This window comes from Silurus meridionalis, chromosome 9 (assembly GCF_014805685.1).
Source record: "Silurus meridionalis isolate SWU-2019-XX chromosome 9, ASM1480568v1, whole genome shotgun sequence".
NCBI lineage: Eukaryota > Metazoa > Chordata > Actinopteri > Siluriformes > Siluridae > Silurus > Silurus meridionalis.
Window position 1 is genome coordinate 8,802,614 of NC_060892.1, and position 13,597 is coordinate 8,816,210.

Consider the following 13,597-nt stretch of genomic DNA (forward strand, 5'->3'; position numbering starts at 1 on the left):
AGCAGTCTGCATGATGTTTCAATGGCAGCTTACTTGTTAGTTACTATATCTGTGAAATTATTCGAGTTCTGCTTTAATATCTTGGGTTATTTGTTCTAAATATAAGACAGTCTAGCAGTTTTTGTTCGAGAGTCTTCAAGGGCATACCAGGACTAGCTGCAATTGAGAGTTTAAATATTCTCTGAATAAATTTTACTAGAGAATTTAAATGCTGAGTTACTACAATCCTTATCTTGTTATAATTCCAAACCTGAATAATTCCAAGTAATTTCCAAAGTAAAATAATCTCTATAAATTGTTGTGGTTTACCTTTCAATTTCACAGTGGGGTCAGCACCCAGCTTTGCAAGTATCTTGGTCCAAGGTGCCCTTGGTGCTACTTTTCCTTTGGAGGTAATCATCACTATAGAGCTGAAAGTGCACAAAGGTGTTGGTTACTAACATTTGTTGTGTACAGAGCTTCAAATTAATGTTATAGTCATGGTGTGTATTTAATATATATTTTCAATATACAATGTTCAGCGAAGGAAATGTGTGCAAACAGAAGAACAATTCAGTAAATACACTGATATATATATATATATATATATATATATATATATATATATATATATATATATATATATATATATATATATGTATGTATGTATGTATGTTAACTCATGATTAATCACAAATTTTTTATCTGTCCTAAATGTAACTTGAATTGATACTTTTCAAGTTTTTAATACTTCAAAATATGAATGGGCAAATATGATTGTTTTATTCAAATGTATGTTTATTATTAGTGAAATTATACTCAACATAGAGCATGCAGACAAAATATTCTTGTAAACGTTTTAAAGTTATTATGGTGTTTCAAATTACGTAAATCATCAGGACACATTTGCTATGTTTCCACACGGACGGTTATTGAGGTGATACTGGAGAAACTGTACCTCTTCTAACTTTCATACAGATTCTATAATCAGAGAATATTTGTTTTGTGATGTGAATTTGTTTGTTTAAAAGGATACATTTCAAGCTTTCTATACATATATTTATTATGAGGCAAGAATTCCCTGAGATTCAGGTTGTTTTATTTGTGTCTGTAAAGAGAGATGGCAGAGACGGCAAAGAGCGCCCTCTGTCTGTTTGTTAGTTTTTTTCAAAAGCACAGCGTGTTATTATGAGTGTATACAAAAGTAGACCTTTACAGATTTAAATGATGTATTGGTCTTATCTGTACGATCAGAAAAAGACGTTTACTTTCGGCATCATGAGAAAAAAAATGCCAAAAAACACGCCGGTGTGTTTGTCAACCCCAGAGAGTTCATTGCCGGATATTTGCATCATGGCAGGTTTTGGTGCTGATTTAAGACTCGTCGTTATTAACTCATTAATTTTGACAGCCCTAAGTATAATATAATAAGGCCCTGATTTTAGTACCAAGGCAAGTATTTAGCATAGGTTACTAGTTACTAGTACAGGTCATTGGTCACCTGGGAAAATGTTGAACATTGGTGTACAGAGATGTTAATGTGTACATACTCGTCGTTCAGGCTGTTGATGTAGTTCTCGAGCTGAGCTGGGATGCCCATCAGCACAGCATTTCTGAAGCCTTTTGTCTCCATCACTTTGCCATTGTGGCCATCCAGCACTGTGAGATGGATTCCATCCTCTGACTGGTAGATCTTCTTACCATTAACCTGTTGGAGCAATTTTTCAATTTAGATTTGGATAGTTCATATAAAAGTTTTTCGAATAACTGCATATATGAACAGAAGTTTCAATGGGGAAGTGGTAGCTCAGTGGTTAAGATGTTGGCCTTCTAAACAAAAGGTCATGAGTTCAAATCCCGCTGCCACTGCCACCTTGAGCAAGGCCCTTAACCCTCATCTTCAGTTATAAGATGAGGGTTATATAAAGTTATATAAATAAAATAATTGTAACTGCATTCTATCATATGGATAGAAAACTGTATTAGTTGGTTATATTATCTGATTATTAAAGTAATGCACATGGTTATGTCAGCATTATGTCTTTTACCTCAGCGTAGGCAAAGTCCTCTTTAATGTGAAAGAAGCGAGTGGTGTAAGATTCCACCTTGACTTCCAGAAAGTGCTCAGACGTTTGAGGCTGTAAGAATATAAAGGAACAGTTTAGTAAAACTAAATGAGATATAAGGGAGAACAAATACTACCAAACTTTGAGCTAGATATGAAAAAGTGGTGGGATATCCATAACAAGCTATTTAAGAGAAGACGTTCAGATTGATCTTACTAGGCTGGAGAGAGGGAGTTTCTTGGGTATGGGTACGTCCACTACAGGCATCTCTGCATATTTGGGGTAGGCCTGTGCCATGCAGTCACTGGGGCCACTGCCTTTCGGGATAATAGCTTTGATCTTCACTCGTTCACAGCCCTTTTCTGAGCAGAACGCAAAGGTGTCTCTGTTATTGTGAGCCTGGACCTTCAGGAAGAGCAACCTGCACAGAGTGATACCAGAAATTAAACACACACACCAATGGTTTACTAAACAACTCCAAACATCACAAATGCACGAATGGCAAAGGATAATGATTATACTATTAAATAATGAGTATTATTAATTAAAAAAATAATGTAACGCGATTTAACGCAATACATATTGTAAATGTATATATTGCACATTTTCTGCACATATTGTGTCTTTCAAACATCTTGCACTATTATCATTTCATATATATGTATAAATATATTTACACTGCACAGAGCCTTTAAATTTATTTGCTGTACATATATGTACATATATACATTACATGCTGTACATATATTTACATACAGTATTTATCTGCACTTGTCAGTTTACACAATTGCTACTATTTGCATTTCTGGTAGATGCTAAACTTTCATTTCTGTGTACATATACTATGCAATGACAAAATTCTATCTATCTGTCTGTCTGTCTGTCTGTCTGTCTGTCTGTCTAATAACACAATGAAGTACTATTTGGTAACAGATAAAGAAAAATATGATTTATTATAACATATCAAAGATTATTTCAAAATAAATAATGAATGTAAATATTAGTTATATAAAACACACTGAGCATCTCTTACCCAGTATCCTCCTCCCAGTAGTAATAACCCCTCGCCTGGTGTGTGTGGCTGATTTTTTCCCTCTGAGCCGTTTTCACAAACATCCCTGTTTTCCTTGTTACCTTGGTGAGCCGGTTGTGGAGGTCAGAGATGATGCTGAACATCGTGCCTTTCGGGTAACAGAAGCCAACACTTATCCAGTCATTCCTGTCAAGAAAAAGCAGAGCGTTGGTGAAATGATGGTGACTTTTAGACAGAAGTGTTTCTTGTTGACCTCACTTATGTACACTAGGTGGCAGAAGAGAACTATTTTTATTGAGTAGGCTGTGCACAAACATGAGGCGAGATGTTTCAAAGACCTTTTGAAATGTCAATAATTGTTTTGGACAAACTAAAAATGAACATAGTGGAAAAGAAACATTATTATTATTATTATTATTATTATTATTATTATTACGTTCCCATTATTTGAAAAAGGAGACTTCATTAAGCCATAATGCACAGCGAAACACAAATATACTATATATATATATTCATAAAGAAAGCATTTCTGAAAAAAGTGGAAAGAGGAAAACAGGAATTAAACAGGTATTACAATTATTTTTCTCAAGATGATTTAGGAAACAAAAAACAAATATTATTGTCTAACTTTCTGGGAGCAAATAATTGGTTGATCAGCTACACACACCAGCAAAGGAATTTCTGCATCGCATTCACTTCATTATTTAAAGTGTAAAACAGACCATTTAAAAGTCAGTGTAATCTAATACTGACTCAGCAAGCTACAGCATGCATTATGCATCGCCATTTTTATTGCTTTTAGCTCACATTAATGAAGAATAATGAATAAATGAATGAGTAATAATGTTGGTTTGTTTTTAAAAAACCTTGCAGTAAAGTCGTTTCTGGGTGTACAGACTTGACTGTAAATAAGGTAATAAATGTGTAGTGGAATCTGATTACGCTTTTTTTTACTGACTTGTTGAAGTTGATAATCCATACGGTGACTTCGGCTGGTGCGGCAGCATCCCAATGCACCGTGTAGCTCTTTGACAGTGTGACTACAGGCTGGAACTGCTGGTAGTGATGCTTTTTCCCCAGAGCTCCTACCAGCTCCAGGGGCTTGTCCGGATACTCATCCTTCACCATCTTCAGATTTAGATTGGCTGGGTTCCGAGCCTGGATATATATCTGAGGTACACAGTAAAAATTGAGAGGGCTTTTACTATAAGCTGTATGAAATCTTGACGAATGCGAAACCTTCAGCCAAAGACAGACGCATGTTAGATAACACTGAGGTGAACTGAACTTCTAAAAATGGCATCATTGTGTACATTTGTTTGTATGACTTTTGAAAGAAGAAATGCATGAAATTTCTTATCACAGGAGAAAGCTTAGAGGTGTGTGTGTTTTCAGTTTATGAGGTATTTGTGCTGGAGTTCAATACTGTTCATCTTGTCTTTAAATCAACTCCCAACTCCCTTCTTAGATAATGGTTGTGATATTTGATAGGTCATATTAACTTTTTTTTTTTCATACTTGCTCCATTGACTTAGTTTGTGTTCATTATGATGTAACTAATCTTGCTTGAGATGTCCTTCATGTTAACTTATGCTTCAATTATATTTGTAATGACCAGGTCAGGAGCTGGGTTGCCTGCTAGGTCGACTTTGGCCACGAGAGGGAGACATGCGCAGTCTGCCTTATTTCTTTAAATCAGTCTCACCTGTCCATGACTTTATTTAAGAGAAGCTTGCAGCTCACTCTGTGTTTAGTCTGGAGTTTGCTTTGTGAGGTTCAGATTAGGCAGGTTTTGGTCATTATAAAACCTAGAGCTGTATGCTAGCCTTTCTTCTGTGCCAGGTCTGCATTGCCTTGTCAACCTGGCCTCTGAAGATTTAAAGCAAGAAAAAAATAAAAATAAAACCTGTTTTTACTAGGTTTATTCTTTCCCTTCAGGTTCTCTGAGGATGAAGGATGTTTGTTCTTTGTTTGCAAGTTTCTTTAGCTTATTGTTTATTGGTATGATAGTGTGTTCTAAGTGTCAGTGTCTTGGGTTTGAGTCCTGCTTTTGGCAAGTGAAAACCAAACAAATCTATTTACTGGGTGATTATTAAAAATCCAATTCAGTTAATTGTATTTTAAAGCTTTCTCTTGCATTCTAATCCCCTAAATCAAGGCTCATACTCTTAGCTCTCCTGTTAAAATGCTGCTTGTACATTTTCCAATAAATATGTAAAGGTGCTTGTAAATAGAGTATATACTTTAACAAATCCTTTTATCTGCAATAGAAAATGATTACAAAAATGTTAAAAACATTAAATGGTTAAAAATAATGGAGGGAACCTTTCCTCAAGAATTTGTTCCTGACCATTTCTCCCATTAATGATCCAACTCAGAACATTGCATGCATCAGGTCATGCAAAGGTCATATATTTCATAAACTAGTCCCAAACCTTAGGTGAAAGAAGAAAGAAAGAAACTCTTTAACACACTGGACTTAATTAACAAAAAGTAAATAATGCTTACTAAGTGGCAAAAATGACTACCGGATTAATATGGCCAATAAACAGGTTTCGCTCATGTTTGCCAGGTTTCACATTTATAATTGAACTTTTACATTATGTAGTTCTGGATATTATCATATTGCATTTTCATTAACAGCATTTGGCAGATACCCTTATCCAGAGCAACTTACATTTATCTCATTTATACAACTGAGAAGGCTTTGCTCAAGGGCCCAAGAGTGACAGCTTGATGTGGACCTTCAAATGCAAAGTCCAACGCCTTTACCACTAAGCTACCACTGCGAGGTTTCATGCCTGGCTTTGTAACAAATGTAGTTAACTGTTCGTGACATTAATCATCTCAAATGAGCTTGTATTTAAGGCACATGTTCACTCAAGCTTGAAGGTTTACACCCTAAAAAATGTAACTAGATGGCATCAAAATTTTTGGTTGTAACCAGAGCATGAGGGTTAGCTTTTACCTGGGCAAAGCGCCCGCTGCAAATGGCAGCTCTCCAGTCTGGCACATCAATGCAATCAGGGTGGCGCAGGAGCCAGTTGTCCTCTTTGACCAAAAAGGCACCAGGGTACTCGCTCACTGAGCCATCCACGTCATGGAAAATGGTGGTCTTATCCCCGTCCATATGCATCTCATTAAACCAGGGACCTGGTTCTCCAAAAAACACTCGAGCGGTGATCTGAAAGCACAATCGCAAATTGGTGTCAAATGAGATTGTTTAATTACCTCAAAGGAGATTTTGCATTACAGTGAGAATGAAAATCACTGAAAAACAAAATGTGATTGAGGAAAGGGGGATAATAAGAAAGGATATGGTGGACAAAAAAGTAAGAGTGGTTAGTGTAGGTGAAGGAGACAACATGGTTGGGGCTGAAAGAAGTGAAGAAAAAGTGGATGGACTGAATGAAATTGACCATGTGTAGGAAGTAATATAGAGAGAAAGCTGATGGTGTGGAAAGAAGCAGTAGAGGAATTTGATGGAGGGAATAGTGGATGGGCTAATAGAGAAAAAGTATTCGGCTAGAAATGAAATGGTGGTAAAAAGAATGAAGCTAAGGAGAGAAAGAGGCAAGAAGAAAAAGAGGCTCATGGAAGGAAGAAGTGCATGGAATAGTTGAAGGAGGTGGAAAAAAGTGAATAAAAGTAATAAATAGTGAATTAAAGGCATGGAGAAAGTTCATAGAAGCGATGGAGTAGTGGATCCAGGGCCTTGATAACTAAAGGCAGAGCAGGCAATTGCCTAGGGTCTCGAGGCGGGGGCTCCACAACCGTAGCAAACTTATACACTAGTTCACCAATCAAGACTGGCAGCGTAAGACTAGCTCTTTGTCCACTGGATATTAAATCTGACCCACATGACTCACCTGAAGTGGAACCAGATAATATCACCATTTAAATGAGTTCCCACCCTGTGAATGTATGAAGAGACTGCGTACAACGATGAACAAAATCTAACTTTTCATAGTGTTTTATTAAACTAAAGGGAGCCACGGCTGCTCATCAGGGATAAATACACACCATTCACCTTGACTGTTGATTTCTGTAAAGCTGCTTTGAGACAATGTCTGTTGTGAAAAGCGCTATAGAAATAAACTTGACTTGACTTGACTTGACCTTATTCTCCTGAATGTGTTTGTGTGATTTAAAAAAAAAGTATAATCTTAAACAATACTACAGTTAACATTTAAAAGAAATAATTGTTTTACAGCGTGGCCTAGCTAATGGCATCACTTGTTTTAAACAAATGGCCATTGCAAAGGAAAAAAAAAAAGAAGAAAAGCTGGTCCAGATAACTTTTCGTATTTTTTTTCTTTTTTATTTAGTGTGGACCTTGGTTAAAGTTTAATTAATATGTCCATTTATGCAAATATATAAACGTTCTGATAAGTTTGTATAAATAAACAGGTTAAAAATAATAAAGTGCTTTTTGTTTATTCTGAAAGGTGGATGAAAGGAGGCTAGTGGGCCTCCAATATAAATTTTTACTATGGTCTCTAAATGTCTAAAACCAGTCCTGAGTGGATCCCATGGAATGCACTGATGGTGGGTGGAAGTGATGGAGGAAGAGCTGAATAGTGTAATTGAGAAAACTGAATAATATACAGAGAGATTAAGTTGTTGATGTGGATGGAAATGTTAATCGGGAAAGTTCATGGATTAAAAGAAAAGGATGATGTGAGGCTTTGATGTGTTAAATCCGCATGGGTAAAGCTTGTTCTGATTTGTTTGAAGCTATGCACATACCAGAACATGATAATTCTTGCATCTCTTCCCTCTATTGTTGAATCTTTCAAAGTTTACACATTACTTACTAATAGCTCAAGGCAAATAATGCCAGTGCATTAGCTTTTAGCAGTACATCATGGTTCTGAGATTATAAGAAACCGCAATTTTTGAGAATGAGGTATGACTAATATTAATCTCACCGGAACATCGTCGAATGTGATGTCTGACACGTTGTTGTTGGGACAGCTCTGCCATGAGTTATTCAGGCGAAAGCCAAAAGCGCTTGTGTGCCGTCCATCCAGAGCGACATATTTACGGAATGTGCAGTTCTGGACGTTGATGGGGCCATCGTATATCTGCATACCACGCATGGGGAAATCCCTGAAAAACAAAGAAAAATTGACAACATATCCACCCTGAATATGTTGTCGGGAGTGGTAGCTCAGTGGTTAAGGTGCTGGGTTGCTGATCGGAATGTCGGGGGTTCCAGCTCTGGTATCGCCAAACTGCCACTCGGGCCCTTGAGCAAGGCCCTTAACCCTCTGTGCTCTACGGGCGCCGTATATGGCAGACTCTAAAACCAGCTTCTGAGCAAGCGGGGATATGCGAAGAACGAATTTCACTGTGCTGTTATGTATATATGTGATATGTTAATTCACAGATGGTCAAAGCTAGTTCAAAAGACATTAATCAGTTTTGTACAAAGTGATCATGAGCCCAAAACCTTCTTTTCAGCTACTTCGAAAAAGGCAGCGGGTGTTGTGGCGAGTTATAGTCTGCAGTTTCTACATTTATTGCTCTCAAAATGTTCTGTTTGCTGTTGAACTAATGCTGAACTGAATGTGTGCGCTTAGTAGATACCACCAATCGGCAATCAAAACAAGTTCAAAACAGAGCGCCCCCTCTACACTGATTGGCGGCTTGCTGCGTGTTTGGCCAGTGAAGTTTTTATATACTCATAAATCAAAAAGGAACAACTGTAGTTGAGTAAAAAAGTAAGATATTTTACTTTTTAAATGTAGTGAAGTGAAAGTAAAAGTTTTCCCAAATAGAAATACTTAAATAATACAGTAAACTGTACAATAATACAGTAAAGTTCAGATACATGAAAAAGCTACTTAAGTACAGTAACAAATTACAATTAGTTTGTTACTATCCAACACTGCATTGAACAATGTCAGTGTATGTAAGGAACGTTTTAATGACTCAGTAGGACTATCAGCCTTGTAAGTACAGAGTGTTTTAATATTCTACCAAACTCTGAAATAATGCTACTTTCAAAAGCACAATCATTCAGATATTTTCAGCATCCAAAAAGTATACTATAAGTTTCATTCCATTTGTGACTGAAGCTGAAGCCCAATCTTGTAGTGCTGAAGGGACAAAAGAATGTCAATACCAGCAGGGGAGACTTACACTCCTCTCGGGAGGGTCCTGCCACTGTGGTCCAAACCACTCGGTCCCCAGATGCGGCCATCAGGGAAAGGCATGCCTCGGTTCTCGCTCTCTCCCACAAACAGCGAGTTCTTCACCTCTTGCCTGGAGCCGTCATCATCTGGGAAGGTGCCTCCACTATACACACACACACAAGCAAACAGCCAGTGTGAGAGAAACGCCCGGATAAATGCAGCCCCCGCTGTGCATGCTCATCAGGTCCCCTAGCCGCTAGTTTCACACCACTGAATTACTTTCACAACCGCTCAAAGCCCCCGATTTCCCCAATGCATCTCACGAAGCCACCCATATATGGCGTTTTCCAATTACATCCCCCAGCACAGCGAGCCTGGGCTGCATTCGGCAAACATAAAGGCATCCATTTTATTATGATTGCAAAATGTGTGCGAGAGGCAAAAAATGAGCGATTAGCAGCCCTACCTGGCTAAAGTGAGGCCGATCCCATTATCGGCAAACCTGCAGACAATAAAGACACACCAGGTCAATGGTGACAAGACAGCATTTTTACAATAAGGCTAAACACAATTTATTCAAATTATAGCATGCACCTAATATTCAGAGCGATATAACTGACTGATAACAATGGCAATCATAATGACAATGGTGTTTTGCACTTATTATTTTTTTAATCTGGCTGATCTTTTTCATCTATTCTATTTTTTTAACTTGATTTCTGCCTTTTTGAACATTTGTTCTGCTTAAAGGATGAAATATAAATAAGGATTATGATCATAATTACTTCCACTCTCCAAGGTTAATTGAGGTGAAAGCTGTTGTTTTTTGAGCAGTACAATGCTGTCGCAATATATTTGACGTGGATTCATATACTTATAGTCTTAGGTTTTGAGGCTGCATGCTGACCTATAGACAGATACATATATCCATTTGATTTTGCTTTCATGGATGCTGTTTTTTTGGTTCTTTAAGAGAATTAATGAAGAGTACTTACTGGCAGTCGTCAAGCCAGACATCTCCTCCCCTGAGCCATGCCCCATGATCCTGGTTCTTATAGGCAACGAAGTGGTGGATGAGGGCAGGGACTCTGGGTTTAAAGGGGTCGGCATCTTGATGAGGGCTATACCTGTTCAACATTAAACAATCTGCTGATAATGGTGTTGAATAAAATGTAAGCATTGTTGCTGCTTTCAGTGTTATCAGGATATTGATAACTCTGTGGCTCTGTGGTGCAGTGGGTAGTTCTGCCACCTTCCAGTTCCATAGTCCGCAGTTAAATCCTAAGGTTTGCAAAGTCTTTGTGGGTTTCTTATAACCTCCCACACCCCGGAACACACCAATATTGTGGACTGCCTACTCTAAATTGACCCTAGTGTGAATGCCTGGTGTCCTATTTAGGGTGATTAATGCCCCTGGTATTTATAGGAAAGGCTATGGATTCATCATGACCAGATAAAATGATTACTAAAAATGAAATAATATTGAGGCATCTCAGGCATATATCTGAAATGTACAGGTTGCCTCTAAATGGCCCAAATGGTCTCAGGTTTGTAACAAAAAAGGTGGCTGTAACTGCTGGAAAGACCGACTGAAAACTAGCATATGTTAAGTGGATAGTAATACGTTGTCTTTCTGGCACGAGTAGTTTTTCTCTGGTACATTTACGTCTACAGTATTTTAATATGTTGCACATTAATTTGGTTTGAACATAGTCTAAATTTAATTGATTAGAAAAAATAACTGCAAGCTGTACTCTATATTTCATGCTACTAATGATATTATATGCTAATATATAATGTTAGAGGAATCAATGTGCACAAAAACTTCACAAGCTGTAGTAGTACTGTATGAATTTGAAATGTTCCTAACCTGAATTAACGCACATCCACTTTAAGACCTCACTTTCCACACACCAAATGGCTGCAGGTTGTGTAAAAGGACTTATACGTAATTGGCATTTTTGTTTGAACTATGGCTTTAGCAACATTTTCTAAAACTCTCTGAAAGCACTGTGTGTGTGTGTGTGTGTGTGTGTGTGACATTGAGACTCACCTAGACCCTATGAGTGACAGGTAGGGTCTCTTGTCCTTGGCATTAGCTTCGGTGGTCTTTACACCATTGTCAAGGATCATCCCCGCCTGCAGAAAGATGCACGAATAACAAACAAGTGCACAGAATTACAAAAAGGGCCTACAAAAAGCTTTTTTTTTTTGTTTTTTTTTCCAAGCTTGTCCATGTTCTTTGGGTTATTACTAATCCTCAAGGCCACCCGATTATCTAGAACGACTTTAAACCTAGCCTTGCCTTCAGATTTAATGAGTAAAAAGCAGGAGAACAACATTTCTGATTTAAAAAAAAAAAAGTCCACTGAACAGCTCTTCATTGTGAAGCCGTGTTGCCTAGGGCGACTACATCATGGCCAAAAGCGACTTTTACACATGCCAGCTCATGGCTTGAGATGAACTGAAATTCAATTATATTTTATGTCTAATAATTCTGTAGACATTTTCATCCAAAATGCTTTCAGAAGCAAAGTCCAATCTAATCTTAGAGGTGACTGGTTGAGGGTTGGTGGGTCTCTCCTGGGATTTGAACTGGTCCTAAAATCTTAACCATTCCGCAACAAATTAATAGCAAGTATTACATTTACATTATATCATGGCAACATATTATGCTTTTAATTTGTTTTTGATTTGGTCTAATATGTCGAAAAAAGGGTACTATATATTTTGGTTACTTAAATAATACAGTGAAATATTGGATGAAATCAATGTGTCGTCCCTTCTACATTAGGCTATTATTATTATTATTATTATTATTATTATTATTATTATTATTATTAATTTATAATTATAAGTGCATCAACATTTCCATACGCCCTGATCCATAGAGACTTAAAATGATCTAATTTTATACAACTGAGCAGTTGTATAAAAGGGCCCAGCAGTGGCAGCTTGGTGCTGCTCGGATTTGAACTCATGACCATCCTATCAGGCCATCATCTTAATCACTGGGCTACAACTTCCTAGCACATCGTCTTGCATTCCAAATGTCTGCCAGATAAGTACATGGTTTCATGTTTACCCCATTACATTTTAAAATGTTCTTCTTCAAAGCTCTACATAACAGTATTAATAATCGTTGCTAAAACAAGCAACTTTGCAGACATAAAAACTAGTAAGATTATTAATTTTTGATGAGGACATACTAAATATATGCCCTGAAATAACTACACCATGCTATCATGCTTCACCTGTTCTGAGAGAGCTATATCCCTATCCATGGATCAATGATCTAATGTATAAAAGGCTCATTTAGAGCAGCTAATGATTTAATATAATATTCAGAGCTGTTTCAATACAGTGTGATTCAGCACTGTGCCAGAAGTTTAAGAAATCTCTCTGGGGGTCGGACCTGGCGGAACTGGACCGAAAGAGTTAGCAAATGCCATAAAAGCCTTTGGATATTCTTGTGTCCTACAGTTAATAAATGCTTTGGTCTGCTACTGAATGCTAATCAACTGTCTCATGCATCTAGCTAATCTGTGGAACTTTACAGACTCAAATGTATGCATCTATTCACAAAGAAGCAAGACAGGAACTCAGCCCAAAGAAGAAAAAAACCTCCACCAACAAATATAATTTTTAATATGTGACCTTAGTATTAAAGTTTCAATCTCAGTTTAGGCTGAATGCCAGACAGAACCCTATAATGCTACGGTTACGAAATGACATTTGTGTTTATTACAGTGATTCTATTTCCAGCAGTGGCATAGCCAGTAATTCATTTCAGCATGGGGATAAGAAAATGTACATGATCTAAAGTAAAGTCTCCATATGATTTTTATGAATATACTAACCGGTGCAACGCTCCATCAACCAATCTTGATGCCCTATAACGCCTTTAAAATTCAAATAAGTTGCTAGTAGAAGGGGAAATATTTTAACTTAAAACCAAAGGTAGCTTTATTGTTCACATTTTACAGTAAACATGTAGTTGTGTACTGCATGTATACTACTACATAGTATACTGCATAATAAGCTATTCTGTATGACTGAATATTTTCCAGTTCCTAAAGGTTCCTTATAAACGACTAAGTGGAATTCAAACCTTAAATCCATTCCCTATGTCAGATTTTTCAGTAGTCATGTCTGGTTGCACTTTAAAGTATAAAAAAGCAGTGCATTTATTGTTTGTCTTCTAGGTTTCATTTGTAAGCAGGTTTTTATAATGACTAGTAAATTTAACTATACTGTTCACACATTGGCTGTTGGCTAACATGAAAGGAGCAGCTCTTCCCTTGTTTCTTAAATTCTAGATTAAACCGTTTCTAGACCCAGATTTAGTTTCCCTTCGTGCCCAAACATTTGCCTACATG

General features: G+C 37.2%; 1 protein-coding gene across 2 annotated transcripts in view; it reads right to left on the reverse strand.

The window, feature by feature from the left end:
* Positions 1-13,597, reverse strand: part of LOC124391272 (cell migration-inducing and hyaluronan-binding protein-like) — a 137,852-nt gene that overhangs the window by 5,114 nt on the left and 119,141 nt on the right. For both annotated transcript variants that reach the window (XM_046857742.1, XM_046857743.1), the window contains exons 17-28: positions 11,272-11,357; positions 10,214-10,345; positions 9,685-9,720; positions 9,226-9,381; positions 8,010-8,190; positions 6,047-6,262; positions 4,037-4,248; positions 3,079-3,264; positions 2,262-2,466; positions 2,028-2,117; positions 1,530-1,687; positions 310-410 (exon numbers count right to left, since the gene is read on the reverse strand). In XM_046857742.1, coding sequence (XP_046713698.1) covers positions 310-410; positions 1,530-1,687; positions 2,028-2,117; positions 2,262-2,466; positions 3,079-3,264; positions 4,037-4,248; positions 6,047-6,262; positions 8,010-8,190; positions 9,226-9,381; positions 9,685-9,720; positions 10,214-10,345; positions 11,272-11,357 — 1,759 coding nt within the window. The remainder of the gene's footprint in view (positions 1-309; positions 411-1,529; positions 1,688-2,027; positions 2,118-2,261; positions 2,467-3,078; positions 3,265-4,036; positions 4,249-6,046; positions 6,263-8,009; positions 8,191-9,225; positions 9,382-9,684; positions 9,721-10,213; positions 10,346-11,271; positions 11,358-13,597) is intronic.